The sequence below is a fragment of the Amblyomma maculatum genome, chromosome 2 (genome assembly GCF_055883805.1).
Source record: "Amblyomma maculatum isolate TAMU_Amacu chromosome 2, ASM5588380v1, whole genome shotgun sequence".
Lineage (NCBI taxonomy): Eukaryota > Metazoa > Arthropoda > Arachnida > Ixodida > Ixodidae > Amblyomma > Amblyomma maculatum.
In genome coordinates, this window is record NC_139345.1 from 209,478,681 (window position 1) to 209,500,554 (window position 21,874).

The 21,874-nt window shown below is 45.7% G+C and overlaps 1 protein-coding gene across 1 annotated transcript in view; it reads left to right on the top strand.

Annotated features, from left to right (window-relative positions):
- LOC146201200 (uncharacterized) overlaps positions 1–14,636 on the top strand; it is a 120,926-nt gene extending 106,290 nt beyond the window's left edge. Inside the window, exons 5-8 of the mRNA XM_084592501.1 lie at positions 10,424–10,560; positions 11,022–11,272; positions 11,647–11,865; positions 14,348–14,636. Of these exons, the coding sequence (XP_084448627.1) occupies positions 10,424–10,560; positions 11,022–11,272; positions 11,647–11,865; positions 14,348–14,616 (876 nt within the window). The 3' untranslated portion in view covers positions 14,617–14,636. The remainder of the gene's footprint in view (positions 1–10,423; positions 10,561–11,021; positions 11,273–11,646; positions 11,866–14,347) is intronic.
- Positions 14,637–21,874: the final 7,238 nt, after the last annotated feature.

A 21,874-nucleotide genomic window follows, 5' to 3' on the forward strand; every position in this document is an offset into this window, starting at 1 on the left:
AAGTTCTCAGAAGTCAAGTTTATGCAGCTAGCGCAGGACTGGGTTAGTTGGAGCAATATGGAAGAGGCCTTCGCCATGTAGTGCGGTGGGGGGTCACTGATGACGTCGACGAATAGTTTGAAGGGATGATTTCATGGTTCAAGACATCTGTCAACAGCCACGTTTCATTGATGCTTACAATATCGGATTCAGGCTCTAGAATGATGTTCTCAAGCTGAAAAATTTTATTAAGGATAACGCAGGCATTTAATTTAATATTGCTACATCTTTGATTGTAACCTGCGGCGGGTCACTAATCCGCTCACAGCATCGTTTTTGTTCTAATCGAACTATGTCGTTTCTAGCAAAATCCCATGCATACATGAGGCTAGTGACTATGCCCACTGCAGGGCCTCTCCCATATTCGTCCAATTCACCCGGTCCTGTGCTAGCTGCATCCACTTGACCCCTGCGAACTTCTTAACCTCATCCGCCCACCTAACTTTCGGCCGCCCCCTGCTACGCTTTCCTTCCCTTGGAATCCAGTTTGTTACCCTAAGCGACCATCTGTTATCCTCTCTTCGCACTACATGTCCCGCCCATGCCCATTTCTTCTTGATTTCCACTACAATGCCAGTAACAAGTTAATTCTCTGACCCGTTCTCCACGCTTCCTATCTCTTAATGTTAACCCTACCTTTTTTCGTTCCATAGCCCTCTGCGTTATCCTCAACTTAAAACCCTCTTGTTTAGCCTCCACGTTTAGCCCCATAGGTGAGTAGAGGTAAAATGCAACTGTTGTATACTTTCCTCGTGAGCGCCCGTAAGCTGCTAGTGATAATCTACGAGTGCTTCCCAAAAGCGCTCCATCCTAATCTTATTCTTGTTGTTATTTTCTTTTCATGCTCCGGATCTGAGGTTACTATTTGTTCTAAGTAGACATATTCGCCTACTACTTCCAGTGCTTCGCTACCTAATGTAAACTGCTGTTCTTTCCCGAGACTGTTGAACATTATATACCTTAGTCTTCTGCATATTGATTTTCAAGCCTACCTTTCTACTTTTTCTTTCTAGGTTCCTAATCATTCTTTGCAGTTCATCTCCTGAGTTACTTAGCAAGGCAATGTCATCAGGAAATCGCAGATTACTGAGGTATTCTCCATCTACCCTTATCCCTAAAGGCCGGAATACATGGAGCGTTTTTGCCGCGTCATTGAGGAATGCATGGAACGTTTTACGCCCGACGGCGCGCACTCGACGCCCCGCGTCAGAAAAAACGCGCGCCGCCGCCGATCTGCCCTGCCAGCTATTTGACGCGCGGGCAACGCGGTGTCCTCACGAACCGGAAGCTACTGTCAACGCGAGCCAATAGGAGCGCGGAAAGCTGGCATTTCCTGTCTGAGCGGCTGCTGTCAACATGGCCGCCATGGCTGACGAGGTATGGGTATGGGGCAGTTTGGCTACGTTTGGCCGCAGAAATGTCATTATCGTAAAAATAAACGCTTAATCAAGCACGGAATGTCGCTTTTTTGTGAGTATACGACCTACTCTCGGATCGTTGTGTGTTTGTTTGCTCCCTGGAGTGAAATTTGTAAAAATAAAAAACAAAAACCGTGCCGCTGGTATCCGAGCGGCCATTCCGAAGTATCTTCGTTCATTCGAGCGAGCCAAATCCTTGCGCACCTATGTACGCTTTCTACATTTAGCACAGTAGCATTAGAATGAGCACTTTCGCGATTTTAACACAAGGGAGAGTGTCGCTTCTCTCACGTACCTCGCTCTGCGGTTATTTTCGCTCGCTGATGCATTTTCTTTCGCATCGAGGGATCCGCGGCGGCGCTCGCGCCGCTTCGTCGTTCCATGTATCTCGAGCTGGGCGTCGCGTAGGCGCGGCAGTTTTCGACGCGCGAAAATCGTGGAAAAAAACGCCGCATGTATTCCGGCCTTAACTGCTCCCATTCCAAGTCTCTGAATACTTCCTCTAAGCAAGCTTTGAATAGCACTGGGGAGATCGTGTTTCCTTGCCTGACACCTTTCTTTATGGAATTTTTTAATTTCTTTAAGCAGAACTATGGTTGCTGTGCAGCCACTATATATATCTTCCAGCACGTATGGCTCGCCTACCCCCTGATTTCGCAATGCCTGCATCACTGCCGAGGTTTCTACTGAGTCAAATGCTTTTTCGTAATCAATGAATGCTATGTATAAGGGCTGGTTATATTCCGAACATTTTTCTATAACCTGGTTGATGGTATGGATATGATCAATAGTAGAGTACCGTATCCGAAACCCTGCTTGTTCCTTTGATTGATTGCAGTCTAAGGTTTTCCTGATTCTGTTAGCGATTACCTTAGTAAATAGCTTATACGTAACAGACAGTAAGTTGATTGGTCTGTATTTTTAAGGTCCTTAGCATCGCCTTTCTTATGAATGATGATATTTGCGTTCTTACATGGTTGTGGTACCATCGATGACACCAGGCACCACGTATATAGGATGGCCAGTTTTTCTAGCACGATATCCCCCTCGTGCTTCAACAAACCTATAGTTATCAGGTACTCTCCAGCTGCTTCCCCCATTTTATAGTTTCTAGTGCTTTCTTAACCTCGTCTTTGATAATTGGTGGAACATCTGACTGCTTTTCCCTGCCGCTAATCTCATTGCGGTCCTGATTAGTTTGGCTACTGTAGGGATCAGTATGGAACTCCTCGGCTACTTTGACTATCTTGTCCATATTCGTGATGATGTTGCCCGCCTTGTCCCTTAGCGCATACATCTGTTTTTTACCTATGTCTATTTTCTTCACCGCTTAAAGGCTTCCCCCGTTCTTTACAGCATGCTCAATTTTCTCCATGTTATAATACTACCTTATATCGGCTACTTTGCGCTTATAGATTAGCTTTCATATCTCTGCCAATTCTTTCTGGTCTGTTGGATTGAAAGCTTCCACACTCTGGCGTTTCTTAATAAAATATTTCGTCTCCTTAGACAGCTTACCGGTATCCTCTATCCTAGCGCCTACTTCTACAGTGCACTCAGTAATTGTATCTGAAATTATTGCTCATTGCTTCTAGGGTGATGTCGCCATCCTCGGTTAGAGCTGAATATCTATTCTGTAGCGAGATCCTCAACTCTTTTGCCCTCCCCCTCGCCGCTAATTCGTTGATGCACTTCTTTCTTACTAATCCGTTGCGTTTCTTCTTCATATTTAGACTAATTTGGGACCTCAGCATCCTGTGGCAACTGCATCGCACTTTCCCGATTACCTCTACATTTTGCATAATGGCGGTATTGAACCCAGTATGAAGCCAATTTCATTTTTAGCTTCCCCGTTAGGACTTTTCCATGTCCATTTCTGGTTCTTCCGTTTGCTGAAGAAGGTATTCATGATTCTTAAGTTTTTGCGCTCTGCAAAGTCAAGTAGTAACTCCCCCCTGCTATTACTAGAACCAATGCCATAGTCACCTATTGCCTTGTCTCCTGCCTGCTTTTTCCCTACCTTAGCATTGAAGTCGCCCATTAGTACAGTATATTACGTGTTCACTTTTCGCATTGCCGATTCTATATCTTCGTAGAAGATTTCACCTGCCTGGTCATCATAACTACATATGGGTGCATAGGCCTGTAGAACCTTCAGTTTATACCGCGCATTAAGACTAATTGCGATGCCTGCCACCCTCTCATTAATACTATAGAATTCACCTATATTACCCGCTATTTACTTATTGACAAGAAAACCTACTCCTAGTTCTCGCCTGTCCGGTAAACCTCTATAGCACAGTAGATGCCCATCCTTCAGTACAGTATATTCCTCATTCAGCCTCCTAACCTCACTAAGCCCTATGACATCCCATTACATACCCTCTAGTTCCTCTAACAGCACTGCTAAACTAACTTCACTAGCTAGGGTTCTAGCGTTTTAGGGTTGTAGTGATATAAGGCTTGTAAAATGCCAGTGATACCTTCAATTTTTTATCATTGTGCGGTTTTGATTTTTCCCACAACTTTTTGCACTGCTTTCTTATTTTTGGCGAGAAGTTTTTTCCTATTAAGAAGTCCGTATTCTTTAGTTTGAAGTCCATCTCTGTATTGCAGTTTAGAGTCCTGTCGAGGTGTTTAAGAATAACCAGCTATGTTTTAATGGGTCTTGGTCGAACTAAATGGTAAATACAATCATTGACAACCGAGTTTAGTTCTAAGGTGTTTTGGGTTATTAAGGGGAAAGCATTTAATGCCTCACACTCACGGCTTCCGGCGTCCTGTCCCACTATAGCTGCCAATCACCCTGACTTAGCTGCGCCGGGCACGAGAGAAACGTACCTTAGTTCTCCTTGCCTAGCGTCATGCCAGCGCGGTTGTCATGGTGAATGCCGCCTCTAGTTAGTGGTATATGGTGACCGGTAATGATATTTAGTGGTAGTTGATGACGATTATAGCTGAGATGACTGTGGTTATGACATAATGACCTGGTGACGTCATGACAAGTAGTGATGTCCTCATTACGTCCCACCTGGTCTTGACGTCGTTCACGAATATAAGAAGCTCCCCGCGCCTGGTATCCGTTCCAGGCATCCGTGCTGCATCTTTCATTTGGTTCTTCTTCGAACGTCGCAACAAACAGCATGCCGAAGACGCAGTAAAGCAGGAATCAGAGGCGTTTCAAATTATTTTGCAGGAATGAAAAGGAGCAGTATCTGTCACAGTTCTCCGCGGACACCTTAATGCGCGTTAAGGGAATGGATGAAGGTGGGAGTGAAAAAAGAGAGAAAGAGGTGCCGTAGTGGAGAGCTTCGGACCATCGCGCAAGTCTTTCGCCTCATCACAATTTAGCGCTCCGAAGTGCTTCCTGCAATTTTTCTTTATTTACAGTGCTTTCAAGAGTTTCGCTGGTTTCTTCTTCAACCCCAGGTACGCCATATGATCAGTTTGGAACGTCTACTACAGTTGTCAAGATCAGCAATTCTTTTCCCAAGTTTATTCATTACACATTGCATAGCGGCTAATTGCTGATGGATGGAGGTAACACAAGTTTCCTGTCAATTTCGACCAAGTGTATTCCCTTTGTATCCTTGACATCTGAGACTATTTCCTTCAGTTGTTTAGCTATTCGCTATATTCGGTGCCAGGTTTGCCACTATGTCCCCTCCCTGCAGCAATAGCTCTCGCAAACATATCATGCAAAACACGATGCCATACCTGGGGACACGGCAGCCCTACCAGACATGGGTCAATTCAATGAAAACATTATCCGCATTGCTTTTTCACCTGCATTATGAAAAAATAATTGTGAGCAAACCGGGGTGGGGCATGCAGATGGAATGTAGCTCAGTAATATTTGCTGCGGGGCTAGATGGTGCATGTTCCTTTGAAAGATGTAGCGCGAATACGGAAAACACTCAGAAAGAAACAGTCAGGACAGGATGCGCCAGGGTCTTGTCTCTCTTTCTGGGTGTTTTCCGTTTTTGCGCAACATCTTTTCAAATGCAGATGGAATTTCTTCCTTGTCGACGGTGTTCGGTGTTGCGGCAGGTGAAAAACTGTGCCATCGATCCCTTACTCCGTCCGGAGTACTTTGGTCTCTCCCAAGCTCCGAGCCTTAGCGTGAAGCAGCAGGACAAAGGCGTGAGTCTCTTTTCCAGCATATCAAAGCAAAAAGAGTAAAAAAATTACTCTTGGTATTTTATTTTATAGCTTCTAAAACAGTATGATCTGATAACATACCCTTTCATTGCTGCTTCTTATTTTTAGACTTATGTACTTCTCTTTTTAAATGCATACGAGCTCCGGTGATCTGAGCATTAGATGCCTAGACTTCATTTGATTCATAAACCTCAACGTTCCAACGCGACATCGGCTATGACGGTTGCCGTAGTGGAGGGCAACCTAAGTCCAACACTTTGATGTTCTTCAACCTCCACTGACATCGCACAGTCGACGGACGCTTTGCGTTTCGTTTCTGTAGAAACTCTGCCGCTGTGCCGTGATGAGCAGTCGAGTTTCCTAACTAGTTAGCCACCGCGGTGGATCAGATGCTTTAGTCTTTGTAGCCATAAAGGGACCGGAAACGTGAATGCAGGCATGCACCGTGCTGTTCAATTATACCCACTTCGAGTTTCGAATTTAAGTGATCATAGTCGCTGAACATAAAGGAAAATCACATGATGACTTCAACTTTTCTCTGATATTAACAGAGGGGAAAACTTAGAGGCGATTTACATTAAATAACTGCGTCTAATTAAGCTCACGTTAGGCAAGTGTACCACAGGCGTTGCTATGTAAAGAGGCAAGATCTAAACCGGACATATGCTTGCTTTAATACGTCAGTAATATTTGACCAACTGATCGCAATTAAAGCCAAACGCACTATCAATCAGCTCTTTAAAATAGGTGACAGCAATGCGCTCAGGAAGGAAACGTAAACTCATCATTACCCGAAAGGTTGATATCACCACACTTAAAATAGGCTGGAACGCAGGTTTTTCCTGTAATTCTTTGTTCAGCTTATCAAATGCTGTAGCAGGCCTATATCAGAACACGGCTGTGTGTAATCAACAATGATCACTATGCAGTCCTGACTGTACACCATGTTGCAAAAACAAAAATAGTTCAATCGCTGTTCGATCATTTATTTGCACAACTTTTTAAATGCGATTGCGATAAGGACTCCTTGTCGCAGAAAAGCCGGTTTCGACATTGTGATTGTAACGCGAAGATCGGAAGAAAGTAAATTGAACTCATCTTTTCTAGCGCTTCTTTAACACACAAGGGACATTAGATGAAGGAGGAACACATAAGAACAGGACGGATGTGTTCCTCCTTCATCTAATGTCCCTTGTGTGTTAAAGAAGCGCTAGAAAAGATGAGTTCAAATGCTTTCCAACTCGCCCAAGTTTCCGCCTTAGGAAGAAAGTAAAGAAGCAATAGAATTTTTGCAGAAGCTCGCGGAGTCGAACACGGTTCCTTCGCAGTGCGAGGCAAGCATACAGCCACTCTGCCGCAGAATTTTTTTTTATTGCACCCAAAATACACAATATTTACACAAGAACCGTCAGCCATATTTGCGTGACGTACCAGGGTTAAAGTTCATTTAAAAATTTCAAAATTTTAATCTGCCGGAGCCAGTCAGGTGCTGGTTCCACAAGTTTTATAATTTCACGATATCTTACAACACTTTCCTTAAAGTATTCTCTAACTGGCCGTGCGCCAAGATTTGAATGACGCACGTCCATCCTGCTTCTCCAGCGCCATTATAATATCATATGACATACCGTCCTCGTTTCCAATCGAGGGATACCTAATTCCGTGAGGGTCAAGTGGAAAATCCTTTTTAAGATCCCTTTGGAGGACGCCCCAGAAGAAAACTGTGTTCCTCTAGTCCAAGAAAACATGCTCTATGGTTTCATCCTTTTGAAATAACACACAGCGGACTCCCCAAGGGACGAAGATTCTTTCCCTTGTCGAAAAAAGAAAGTTTTGGCTGCAGGAGTAATGTCCACTTTTTAAACACTTCTAAGTACATCTTGACCAGGGCCTGCACTGTATATGATCCTATGCAACGGTGGAGGAAACTAAAATGACTAAAATAATCGGATGAAAACCATGTGTAAAGAAAATGACAAGTTCGAATAATCTCTGGCGCAGAATTGATTGTCTTTATTCCCTTATTCGCAACCATTAGAGGCTGGCCGATTTTGCAAAATGAGCCGGTTTACAGGATATACTCCTAACTTAAAAACACTCTGCCGCCGAACCGCGTTGCTTCTGTCCGAATAAAGGTGGATCTACCCATGTTGTGGTTCTATCTACGTGTTTGTCTACGTTTTGCCGCAGTTCTGGGTATTATGCACCAACTCCACCCTCAAGCTGTTATTCTAAGCTGTAATGCATGCACTGCCTTATGACTGTCAGCTAATTATTAGCAAAAAATTTGCCGACAATTACGTTACTTCTTAATGCGAAATTTGAGCACAGCTCATCAGCTCTTTCACTTTTGCGATAAATTGAGGCAAATATTTCGAGCAAGATATGTATGTACAATTAGACACCGTTTTTATTTTTCACACATATTCCTTCAAGAAACAATTCAATGACAGTTCTTGACTCTCACGAAGTCAGCTTTCCTGTCGGAAAAATGAAGAGAGCAAGTAAGTTATCGTGAGGTTGCGGGAGGCAGCGCGTGGGCCCATAAGAACGTGGCGCGGTGAAGAGATAGCAGCGACTGGCTGATGCCACTGTCGCCGCTAGCGAGTCAAGACAACGTAGGTCTGCGTTTCGGCTAGGGATGCACGCACCGTGATCCGCTGATAGCGAGCCGGTGCTTCGGCAACCGGAGAGCACCGTCGCCGCCACGTAAGAAAGGGGGTGGAGCGCGCAGCAATCGAACACGTGCGGTCGCCGCCACGGAGGAAGAGTGGGCTGAGCTGGTTACGAAGCACGAAGCCGGCGGCGCCGACAAAAACGACGCAAAACGCAGGAACGGGCGCCAAAGTGCTGCGCTCTAAAAATTATGGAAATAAGAGTTAAGCGAGTAGCAAAGAACGTTCCGCTTTGCTTACCTGAGATGCGGCGCTCATTGGCCGATGGTACGGCGCTGCCGCAACAGATGGCGCGAGCCGCCCCCATCGTCTTCAAAGGATCAGGGTTTAAATACAGCGGAGAAAAAGAGACTACAGAAGTTAGACGGGGAGAACTATCCAAACGGAGGTTATCTGATTGGTGGTAAAAATGAACGCAGGAGTGAAATTTCATGCTGAACTAAATACAAAAAAAAAATTGGAGCGGCGCTTTGGACCACTAAAGTGCGGTGAGGCGAAAGCCTCTATACCGAAGTGATTGCGAGTCTTTTACGCAATATACTAAGCTGCGGATGACTGCTTACTGACTCTAAAAGCTCCTGTTAAATGATTTGACCAAGTCAGACCATTAAAAGTTTTTAATGCTTATTCATGTATGCGACACTTTCTGCGGACGGACGCAGGCCCGGGTGCACACGCCAAGATGCTCTGAGCCGCCTGCTCGTTTGGTTTAGTTTGGTCACAATGGGAGTGTCAAAGGCGACGGCGGCCTACCCAGAGAATTTGGCAGCTTGCCAGACTGCTCCAGAGTGTCAGCGAAAGGTGCAAAGGGGGCCTGGCCCACGTGAAGACGCTTGTTAGACTGAAGGCGTGGGACGCACGTACAACCGAGCCAAGCGGAGAGAAAAGCATGCTCAAATCTTTGGAATGAGAAACAGGCATTTAATAAAAGCTCTGATCGCCGAACTTATGAAAGCAAGAAAAAATGCTTACAAAGCAGCAACAAAGAGAAACACCAGGAAGGTTCATGCACAAGCAATATCGCCCGATTCAGGCGCAACATGTTTTACAGAAAAAAAACATTATTAAGGATTCTTGAAATTTTCCCTCTTAAAATATTTCAAATTACTAAGTTTACCGACTGCTGCTTAAGCAAGAGGTATCGAACAACAGATCTTTCCTTTCAACATTAGCTGTCTAGAAAAAATGGCACTAATTATACAACACAAGAAATATTGAGCAGTGGAGCGTAAAAAAGTTCAGAATTTGGTATGACGAACAGACGTTAGCAGACTACCACGGCTTTTTAACACCCTAGGACACAGCGGTATTTTTCTTTGCATTGCTATATAAAAGCCGGAACCTGTTCGAGTACTTTTTGCTTTGAATTGAACGCTTTCCGTTATTTGTTTAATGTACTATTTATAGCGAAAGCTAGCAGAAGACCATCTTGGGATGTCCAACCGGAGCCACAACTGCGCATCAGCCGCTGCCATGACATTTGGTTGAGCCTAGCCGCAGACGTTCCGCCGCCACGCCGGTCTCTTCGCGGCGCACGCACGCGCGTGACGTCACGCTCCGCTATACAGCCACACTGCACAACATGCTCCGGGCTCTCTCCGCTGTGCCGCCGTACCGCATGATCAACAGCAGCTGAGAATATATGCCGCGGCGCATGAGCTCTCTAAATAGAGAGTTATAGCTGAGCGGGTTTTCGCGCCGGCTCCGCTCAGAGAGCTACCGGAGGCGCTATTGCGCATGCGTGAAACGCTCAGACGGGAGCGCGCAAGTGGAACGTCTCCTCGTTCCCGCTCCCGCGTGAGCCAAGCGGAGCCCGGAGCGGCGCGACGAGCGGGCCTCGCAAAGCCTTCTGGTCTCGCGCTAGCCAAGCCGAAGCCGAACAACGACCGGCTTTGAGCCGAACATAGCCGAACTACCGAGGCCCATCTTGGAACTACAGCCCAGTTGCTACCACGTTGCTACAGAAGCCGAACATACGCAAACATAGCAGCCGCCGACGCGACGACTTCTGTCACTTCTGCAGCCACCTCCGCTGAAGGCACGGTTCAGGCTCGAAATCCTCGACGGAGGTTTCGAATCGGCGAAGATCTGTACCTCTTGCGCGAGGTGGTATCGCTTAACCCCTTCCAGAATCCGAGCCTATGGCACACCGTGCTCAAAAACGTGGTGGTCGCCATTCAGCGCAAGCTAACTCTCCGCGGTGTGCGCGAGAGAGTGGATTTGCTGATCGGCTACTACAGGCAGCAGGACAGAGCAAACCTGCGAAAGTAAGTTATCTGCTTATTTTGACTTGCTTGCGCTTATAGCCTTGTGTGTTGGTTGTCTAGCCTTCTCGCAGCCGATCTAGTTGCTTCAGCGCATGTGGTGGCTACGGCGCACGTGTTCTTTCGTCCATCCTTTAACCTGTTTTTTTTTCTTTATACTTCCTGTCAGTCGCATGCTCGCAGTTATAGTGGTCCCATTGATTGTAGTCGACAGGTTCATAATGCAGAGAGTATGATGGAATCCCGTCTGGCCGGGGGGAGGGGATACATTTGTAGAAACAATACGCCGACCACAGATTGTGAGCCGTCTTGGGAGCCGAACGTCGCATTTTGTAGTCGGCGGCGTCTCTGCCTTTTTTTTTTTTCGTTTCATACAGTCGACAGTTTCGCGCTCTTTCCTTTTCTTACTGCCCTTTTTACTACTGCTATTTGACCTTCCTGTGTTTCTCCCATTTCCTTCTCAGGTCCGGCACAGAAGAGGATTATAATGAGCTGGAACAGCTGCTGCAGGAGATTTCAGATTTGGCGCGCGAGTTCGCGCATACGCCAAAGGCTCTGCCAAGAAAAGGCAATGGATCGGCGCCGAAACCAAAAGCGCTGACAGCGCGCACATCAGCCGCCGCAGAGATGAGGCTGGCGCAGCAAACTAGGGACGCGGCTTTGGCGGAGTCCGCAGTTGTGGAGCCCAGCCAGACTGAAGACAGTCAGACGAGCGGCAAGTGTTATGTTCTTGTTCACGCATATTCTAACGCGAACCCTTGTGTAGAGCTCGACGGCGTACTTCCCTGCATAGAAATCGACGCCTTGTCGCAGTTTTACGATTTGAAGCAAAGTAGAGGAACATGGATAGGCTAACAAAGTTGGCGAAAGCACCTTGCTTGGGGATAGTAGGCTGCTTTCAGTTGTTTATTATTGCGTGATGCACACCGTTTGACTACTGGAAACGCGGGTGATGCAGACTATGCAGCAAACTTGTGCATCTGGAAAAAACTGTGAAAGGTTTTTGTTTCTTGACTATCTCAGCTTACTATCACTTAGCAGCTTTGTCATTTCTTTTATTCACACATACGCACTGTTGTTTTCTTGTAGGGTCAATGGCTTCCCAACTGCTGGTGTCCTTGTGCGAGTCGGAGCTGCGCCCGCCACATTCCCCACAGAGCCCAATGTCACCGCAGCTTAACGAGCAGGACGACACCACGGCAGATGAGAACGAGGTGCCAGAGGTCCAGAACAGTGCTGTCGCCAGTGCAGCGCATGGAAGGCAGCAGCTTCAACGAAGGCGGCAGTGTATTCAAGGTGGGAAAAAAGGTAAAATAGAGCTCTGCAAAATGACCTAGAGTAGATTGTGAGCAGTATGTTTTGGCAGTACCCTGAAGCATATCTGCATACATTACCCATGCGGGAAGAGCTTTTCACTGTTAAGAAAGCTGTACGTTGTATATTTAGAAGGTGTACCTCGACGGTGCGACACCGTGTCACACCCATGTTTTCCACCTTAAAATTTTAACACTTTGCCAGTTCTTGCATGTATAATACTGTTCCATGTAGACCTACTTTAGTTTAAAAAATCCAGAACGGCACATGAAACAGCTCCCGCAGATTTGCCAAAAATTGTAATGCACACCTCATTATATTCATTTTTCATAACTTGAACAACAAAAGTGTTATGGGCACTGATGGAATTTTCTTCGCTGTGGCCAATAAGGCTACTTATTTTCCTTGTTCACATTTAATTCTAGTTGGCTAGTACATCTCTTGTCAAAAGTAACGCTCAAAGGTTTTCTAAGATATGCATTGCCAGTCTCATAGCATTTGTCGAATTCATGGCTTGCCAGGGTTGAGAATAAGGGTTTGCCACACCTTCAACAGACTGGGAAAGCTGGTGACTCTTAAGTACAGTTGAGACTTTCCAAAGAAATGAAGCAAAGTATACAATATTCAGCACTTGAAATTCACATTTCACCAAAAAATGTCAGTTGAGTATACACAGGCAGTGCAGTTATGCGATTTGAGTTATTGCTCTTCTAACTTATATGCCTCTAGACCAGACAGACCCATCTCCTTGCAACCTGCCAGCCGAACAGTGTTTGTTCTCGAGCATCACCCATTTAAGGCACTTTTTTTTTTTTACTCGAAGGCTTGCCATGTGGCATAAAATGAGGCTTATATATTCCTCTAGACCAGACAGCCCCATCTCCTTGCAACCTGCCAGCCGAGCAGTGTTGGTTCACGAACATCACCTATTTAAGGCATTGTTTTTTATTCGAAGGCTTGCCATGGGCTATAGAACGAGTCTGTCTTAAATTAAAGGAAGTCATGCAGTTTATTTTCTTCAAGGAACCGGAGCAATCTCCGGCTTTCAATATTGTCCATTAGTGTGTTAAGTATTTATCAACTGCATTTTCCCATATTCTTAACTGCCCTTACCAGGGTCATTTCAGTGAGGCCTTCTACATCTGGAGTTTCACTGTCGACATTATTGCTTAATCTTTCACTGTACACTGGGACACATGCAGTCTTTGTATGTATTCCAGTGTAGGTTGAACATGAACGTCAAGCCCACATACTTGCTCTCACTGTTAATTTGCGTAGTGGTGATTAAATAACAATATTGCATTTCTTTTAGTAGCTGAAATGACACTTCCCTGAGAACACTATGGTGGGCAAGTTTATGTAAAGTGGTGGGGAAGGGTCTTATGGGGGGAGGGGGGCATGGACAAAGACTGAAGTTTTACAGACTTCGTTTTTTTGTGTGTGCTGTTGCACTGTTTCACTGTCATATTCTTTCAAGGATAAGCACAGCTTGCCACTCAGTACACTAATTTTCTATTCCTTTTGGCTTTGCATTTGACTTGTCTCCTTCAGTTTTGTTCACAACACCATTGTTGGCAAATGGTGACTGCAGCTATGGCGTGTTTCATCAGATCATTCATTGATGGCAGTCAAGAGTAAAAGAGGGCCCAAGATATCTCCTTATGCCACATATTTCTGAGCACATTTAAGTGCGACATTTTGTTTGCTGCAGAATCGTGTCATTGCAGCCGAGTTGTGAAGTAACACACAGTCAGTAATATGGTAAACGAGGACACAGACACAAACAGAGTAGTATGTCCTGCTCAAAGTTATTGAGGTTTGGATGAATGCATTGTTAGGGTGCAATGATGGGTCGAGAAAAATATGAACCACACTAAGAACCCAAAGTAAGGACTAAACATCTACAGGCTAGTACTTGGACATGATGCAGAGTTTAGAATAATATGCACTATTATGGATGGCGTGTACATGCCACTATTACTGACATTACTATTAACATCACTGAGACTTGTGGTGCTCGAAGTGGGGTGCAGCTGGAGAGTGGAAGGGGCGAAGTGGCAACCAATTACTCTGCTAGAACACAGACATGCACAGGATGCCTGCTGCGCAGCAAGCCTTTCATCACCACGCACTGACCATAGAAACGAAGAATGCAGTGAGAAATGAGTTGGCACAGACTTTTAACGGCGGAATGGAGATGTCAGAAGCGTAATTTAGACAATGCAAAGTAAAAGTATTTCATCTGTGTTGTGTTAGTCTGTGGCTGGTGAAAGGCTCTGCTTGCCCTGCGGATGTGATTGTACGGTCTAACATTGTTTTAGTTCACTGTTCTTCTATTCATAGTCATTCCTAAAAATGCAAGTCCAGTTGTTTTATGGATTTCCAAAACATTAAACGGTCCTTATGTTGAGTTGGTAAAAGCAGTGAAAACAATATTAACTGCAAGATGGCACTTTCTTTGTTTCCCTCCAAACAGGAGTTCGAGGGCTACAAGCCATGGGCCTAGAGCTTCTAGCCCGCCGGGAAAAATATGAATCCCGAATTAGGGATGAAGAACTGGCTTTAGCTAGGCAACGTCTAGCGCACGATGAGAAGCGCCTGGCCCTCGAAGAACGAAAAGTCCTTCTGGAGGAGGAAAGGATGCGTGCTGACAATCAAATTCGCAATGACCAGCACAACCACCTGCTCGAACGGCTGAAAAGAGTGGAAAATATTCTAACTCTGCAGAGAAGCATTCCTGAATAGGAGCAATAAAAATGTGTTGACTTGGTACTGTGTACATTTGTCATGCAGCTGCATCAGGTAGCTTTTTAATTTTATCAAGGAATGTTTATTGACTGCTTGGTGATATTAATAGCATACAGGATAAGTATTACAGACTCAAATGCGATACCTGCTGTAGGTTTCCATGATAAGTGCCCGCTGCAATGGCACCTTTAAAAACAAAGCATGAAGGAGTGGTATGTGCTCGTATGAAACACTAGCGGGGAGTCAAGTACACTTCCAGCGATGGTGGTTCCAGGCCAAAATACTGTGACACTTGGGCACCGTACAGACATGTGTGGCAGTTAGCCAGCAGAGCACTTGCCTTAAATATGCGTGGCACATTTTGGAGAAACAGCTTCTGATTTTTTTTAAAGTCAACGAAAGCACAAACTTCAACTACTTTCCCAAAGCCCCATTCTACGGCCTGTCTCACAGCACTCATGGCCTTATTGAAAGCACACTGATGCGCTGTTAAGCTGGCACCACCATATGGCTTCAGAAGGAGGGGTCGCAGTGGGTATGCTGGATCTCCATATATGCAATAGTTGTGTCCTTGCACAAGTTTTTCCAGTTTGGCATACACATTGCTCTTCCCGAAGTTACCTGCAAAGGTATAAAAAGAAATGGTGCATTGAGGCAAAGATGACATCTGGCTTCAAGCTGCAGGAACAGGCAGACTAGCTTGTCCAGACAACTATACTTTTCAATGTTTTACTACTACTAGTTGCGTACTTACCAGCGTCATGTTTGCTGCCGGGATAAGAGCCATCCAACTGGCATATTATGCCATTTGGGCACATAATGGCCTGGTATTTCAGGGCATGAAAGCGCTTGTGGCCGCTGAAATACAACTTTTGCTCTCTGGACTGCCGGCATATTGCACGCGCCGTGCCGTCAATAAACCCCCAGAAATTCTTCAGCGGGGCTCCTTTAGCGTGAACAGCCTGAAAACGGAAGTGCGAGTATGTAGGAAATTTTAAGGAACATAAGAGGTCGCTAGATTATGTTACTTACTTGCGAGAATTTCTCCAAAGTGTTGAGATCCAGCCACGAGTGATTATTGACGTCATCCAAAAGGTGAAAGAACGTTTCATCGATGTGTTTCAAAACAATGTTCGTCACCGATGATATTGTTGAACTGTGCCGCCAGAAAAAGTTCTCGAGGTCCAGCAGCCGATTCGGATACGCGAGGCGACGCAGGGTAATACACAGGGCCTCATCCCCAGGCACTATGACTCTTTGGGGTGTGACCACAGCCTCTGGAATGAGCAACGCTCTTTGCAGCCTGTGTATATCGCTTTTCTCAAATCGGAAACACGTCCGAAATATGCCACTTTCCATCGTGTCGATGTTCAGGAGGCCGTGCACGGAAAGAGGGTCACGGCGGTTTTCTCCGAGCACTTCTAGGCACAAGTCTTCGATATCGGACCACTTCAGCTGAGAGAGCAGAAGCGGGTCCTGAAGAATGCTGTTCGGCATCGTGAACACGGTGTCGGGGGCTTTCAGGACGAACTACAAACTCGCACGAGATGTTTGCCAACGACGCGTAGCAGCTCCAAGCAAAGGCTGGCGAGCAAGGTCAGGTAGAGTCTTGGCTTGACTCGCACTGACACTTTTTTACATACAGAAAGTCATAACTGGTAACCTAAGTGCACATTTATTATAAAACAGTGCATAATAAATACTACAGAACATTATTCATATATTTAAATATAGAAAGTGAGGCTTACTTATTATTATTTTTCTAGTAGGTCCGATTATGAATACTAGAAGGCGCACCGAGACGCCCCGCTTGCGCGGACGGTAGATACGCGCCGCTAAAACTCTTGTCTTGCGCGACGTTCCGCTAGCGCTCCGCTGAGGACTGGGAGCGGAGCGAAACATGAACCCGCTCTGCTAAAGGTCTCTAATAGACGCGCAATGGATGAAGAGGCGGATAGCGGGCGCACGTACTGTGAAAGGCACCTGCGGAGGATACGCGTAGAAGCGTCTACGGACCCAGATGTCGTCGTGTAGTGCGAGGCCGCCTGAAAGCGTGCGAAGGGAGTAAAGAAGGCTAAACGAGCTTTGGAGCCGCCTAAAGAGGAGGAAGAAACTCTCGCTAAGTGGCGGCGACGATGCCCTCGCTACGTATTTCGGGCCTAGCTGAGTTAAGCCACTGCAAACTTCTTTTACTCGCATTACTCCGCACTCATTTCCGCTTATTTTCATTATATTATGTTAATCCCTTTCAACTACAGAGAGATTAATTTTCTCACCTGCCTTTTTCCTTGTCTATAAATTTACATGTGATGTTATCTTTTAGCCCAACATGCGAGACTACTGTACTGCTGCCACAGCGGGGGCCCGTGGCCTTGCCAAGCCGTACAATGACACCTTTTACTCGGGGCTCCGCCTTCATTTGAATGACGAAAAGTAAAATGGTTTGAAGGGTAGAGGTTCTGTGGGACATATTGATGGATCTGAGGGTTTCGAGAGGTAAACAAGTTTGACAAACTATGCCCTAAGTAGTGAGACCAGCCCGAGTTTCCTAGTGAACTCTAATTGCCTTCCCATCGTGTTCTCTACCGTACTACAGCACGTACTTGCTTCTGCCAGTGTCATTGGCGGCCTCCATTCGTGTCCTACTCGCGGCCTCGTTCTGAAAGAGAATACTAGAATGCCAAGTCGAGTGATTTACTGGGAATAGGAAGCAGAACGAGCAACAAGGGAAGATGATGGCTTACGGCACTTTGTCAGAAAGGAGCCAGCAGCCCGGCTGCCCTCCCGTTCCTGTGGCAGTGACCCCACAGAGAATCTCTGACACGCAAATCAACAGCACCGGCAGCGGGCTCTCGTCACCGAGGAAGCGTAATCTCTACAAAATCATACTTCTAGAATGCCACTATAAACTTGTTTTCAAGCCCAACAACTGTGTAAGCGGCGTGCATGCGCTATCGTGTTCGTGTATTTGTGTCATCGTGCCATCGTCCGGTCTTCAAGTCATGGCGCACACATTGTTTGCTAGCGCAACGTTATACGCAGCGCAAAACACACCCCAGTATGCTTTAAGTGCTCGCGACAGCTAGTGACCGCTTCCGCAACATGACTAGTTTTGATTGCAATGCGAGGACGCTCTCCTACGGCTAACTTTAATTAAGTCTGTTGGTGCGTTTTCACAAATGTCGCCTCCTGCTGTTTCACCAACTAAAGGTGCTTAAATTGTTACAGATGGCGGTATGGCCTGCGAGAAGTGCGAGTGCATCCTCGTTTCCCGCGCGGGCTGCTACCGGGCGGCTATCTCCTTCGCTATCGCCCCTGAGGACTTCACCGTCTGCGGCTTTGCTGACCAGCATCGATGAAGAACGGCGTCAAGACGACGCAGTGCACAGGGATGAGGAGATGGATACCGCTGCGCCACAACGACCAAAGCCGCAGCAATCCGACGAGATTGATTGACTCATTCATTCACATGAGCTAGTTAAAATCAATGACAAAACTGAACTTGGTAACAAAAATTGGGCTCGCACAGTCCAAAGACCTGTTTGTATTACAGTTTCTATACTGCTAAAACACACTTTGGTCGACCGAGTGAATAACTTTGCTGGAAATGTTCATACTGATTTCATAGCATGTTGCCAGAATTTTTCAGAAATGGTCAAGGAAAGGCTAACGATACCCTTAAAGGGGTCATGCCATGGTCATCTAATATATTTCAGTTTTGTACTCTGACAGATATTACTGGACTTTATTATTTTATTTCTGAAATTTGACAGCTCTATGCGTCCCCTTTACTTCAAATGAGTGACTGAAGTCGCGAAAACGAAGCTCTTCCCAGCAAAGCGACTGCCATGTTCAGACGATTGCTGACGTGACAATCTGACTCCGCGTTGTCTGCTCCTGTGCCGACGCCAATAAGCCGCTGATACACTACTGTGTTCGCGCTTACTCAAACACCCCGCCAGGGTGGCGCAGTGGTTAAGGCACTCGACTACAGTTCCCAAGGATGCGGGATCGAATCCCGGCCTCGGCGGCCGCTTTTCGATGGAGGCGAATAGCAAGGCGCCCATGTGCTGTGCAATGTCAGTGTACGTTAAAGAACCCCAGGTAGTCGAAATTTCCGGAGTCCTCCACTACTGCGTCTCTCATAGCCTGAGTCGCTTTGGGACGTTAAACCCCATAAACCACAACCACCTCCACAACCGCTTTCTTAATGACCAGCATGACTCCCATTCAGTGTGCGCGGCATGTTCTTGAAAGCAGACTGCAGTGAAGCGAGATTTAGTTGTTGCCCACACATTCACCTTCAGTGCGATCGCAGCAATCCTCCATGGCCGCACCGCCGTAAACACCGCCGCATCGGCTGTGCCTTTCCTGCCTTCCGCAAGCCGTCCGCGGCAGCGATACGCAGATCCGTTCCACCTGTGCCAGAAAAGCATGATGAAATTTGTTTCTGTCGTAATTATTTTAGGCCCCAGGAAAGAAAATTTAAAAATAAATGCTCTTTGAGAAATATTCTGCCTTACAGTGGTAGTTTTTCTGGCAGTCTTCCGCCGGTGTAGTGCCCGTGTTCTCGTACGCTAGCTCCGCTGTTAAGGCGTCGCGGGAAGTAATAATTTCCTTCACTAGAATATAGTAGGGTTGAGAGGAAGTTTCATGATCGAGTGGCCCTTTTACTAAAACGCCTCGCTGATCACTTACAAAGTGCCATGCGCTGTGTCTTCGATGGTAAGCGATGCACGTCTAGCGACGAATATAGGGAGAAGCAGACGGCCAGAGCGCCGTCGTCCGCCACGCTCGCGGGCAGCACGATTGCTGTAAGCGTGCGTCATCCTGCGCTGTAAGCCTCATGAGCATATCTTCTACTTTCATAATGCGGCTGAAGGCAGACCTGGGCATGGCAATGAGCAGTGTAAACGATGCTTCTAAGGCGGCACGGGGTAATGGGTGCATTGTCGCGCGCCGCACCTTATATACGCTGCTGCGCTATCGTGTGGTACTCGAATATTTTACAAAAGCGCCATCGGACGGCACTGTGTCCGCATTTTGTTTCTTTTAAGACGTCTTTCAGCGTACAGTGTCTACGTTGTTCGAGCGGGCCATCTCAAGCGGCTTTCGTGCCCGGGCACCGACGTGCTCCTGAATCCCGCCTACAGGCGCCGCGCTTTTCCTTACACTGTAAAACAGTTTTGTTAAAAAATACAGTAATGTTCTGGCAGCTGTCTTGTCAGAAATTTTCTGTTTTGTTGTGTTTTCTGTTTTCTATTGTTCTGTAATTTTAATTTTTTTTTAACAACTCATCTAAAATTTTTGTAAATTGATAAAATTTTGTTATGCGAACTTTTTTTTTTCTGCTTTTTTTCCTGTCGCTGTGAAAATAATGACGCAAATGTTGTGAGCGCAGTGGGTGAACGTTCACCTCTTTCATCTGTATAGATCCATGATCATCATCATCGCTGACTGCTACTCGGAGCGTCGCGCGCTGTGTGCCAGCTGGTTCTAGAAAAGAACAGACATTCGTGCAAGTGCTACCTAACAATGTATATTTTTATACTCGTCTTTCATTTCACGTTTTCTGCCTGTAACAACAATAAAACTGCGTTAAGCGCCAACTTCTTCAGTGAGCACTATTTTAAGGCAAATGCTTGTCAACTACGTCTCACAAATATCTCTTGGCGCTGGCAATATTCGATGGCACCCATAAGGTTGGCCTCGCAACAGCCGTTGTCTAGCCACCGAAAAGAGCAAGTGGAAAAATGTGTAACAGATACCACTGAAGCAGGGAGCCAACCAAAATGACAGACCTCAGTGTGGCGCCACTAGTTATCTTCTTTCGAATCGAAATTTTTACGCAGCTGATCATCGGACAGCGTTTTCGGGGTTGTCATACCATTTCGCTTTCTATTCAGAATTTACCTTCTCCTACTATTCAAGCAAAAATCAGTTTGCAGTAGAAAATAGAACAGACGGCAAAAGTATGGCGAATTGTTTGCCTTCCAATCAAGGTTTCGGCTGGAAAACAGAAAATTACTGTTTTTTTTCGTGAACGCATTTCAGTCAGGGAAGTAGAACAGATATTCTCTGCACGTACAGAAATTTTCTTTAAAAAGGCCTGTAATTTCACACTCATTTTTTACAGTGTAGGTTAAAAACGCTAACAGAAATCGAAAATCAGTTTTCGGTAACTTCGATTAGCGGCATGAGTGCTGTTTGGTCCTCCGCATCCGCTTCGCGTTACTGCGGTTGACGCTGCTCGTGCACAGTACATGCAGCAAACGACGCAGCGTCAAGTTACTTCGTCACCGGCAATGCCGGTGGCCAGATCAGCAAGCTCTTTGTGAAGAAAAGAAAATGCTAGATTTAAAAATATATGCAGCTCTGATAGTTAAAACTTTGAATTTTAGTTGCTGGGCACATCGGGAATAACAATTATTAAACATTCTAAAATTGGTGTCATGACCCCTTTAATGTGCTAAACTATTCCTGTCGCCTTGCCTGAACCTGCCTCAACCTCTTAATACAATACAATTTACTGTACTCTACAATACAATGCAACTTAATACTATACAATGCTATACAATGTCTCCTCATCATCACAGCAATGTTTGGGGCACTAGCAAAACGCCAGGAGAAGGCTTGACTAGGCCCGTACCCCCAATACATGGCAAGCAAAAGCAACGCGTGAGGCAAAAAACTACAACAGCACATTTTCAAGCGCAATGTGCTGCTACATGCTGCAGTGGAAAACATTTAAAAATGGGTCTCGGATAAAGCACTACACGATAGGATAGCACACGAAATATCAAACAATAAGAATGCATAAGGGAATTATTCACACCACAATTAAATTATTAGTTTAATTATTATTGTTTGATTAACATGGTGAATTATATAAAAGTTCAGCCTTGCATGCAACATGATTTAAAGAAATCCCGAATAGACAACACAGTAAAAAGTAAATCCGCCAATCTATTCCAAAATTTAAAAGAGGGGGACATTGCAGTTCTGTACATAGTTATTTCTCAAGGTTTTTATTGGAATAGACAACATATCTGTATTGATGCCCCTTGCAAAATCATCCAACAGCGTTGGCAGTCCAAATTGTAACGTTTTCTTTCCATAATTCTCATGGTATCTGCACACTTTTTATTATTCCGGGCTGCGCATTAGGTACTTAAGAGGGTGTTTTTTCAGATTTGCCCATGCCAGTATTTTAAGGTATGTTCTTTATCTCCTTACAACCTGAATTGCCCAGAAA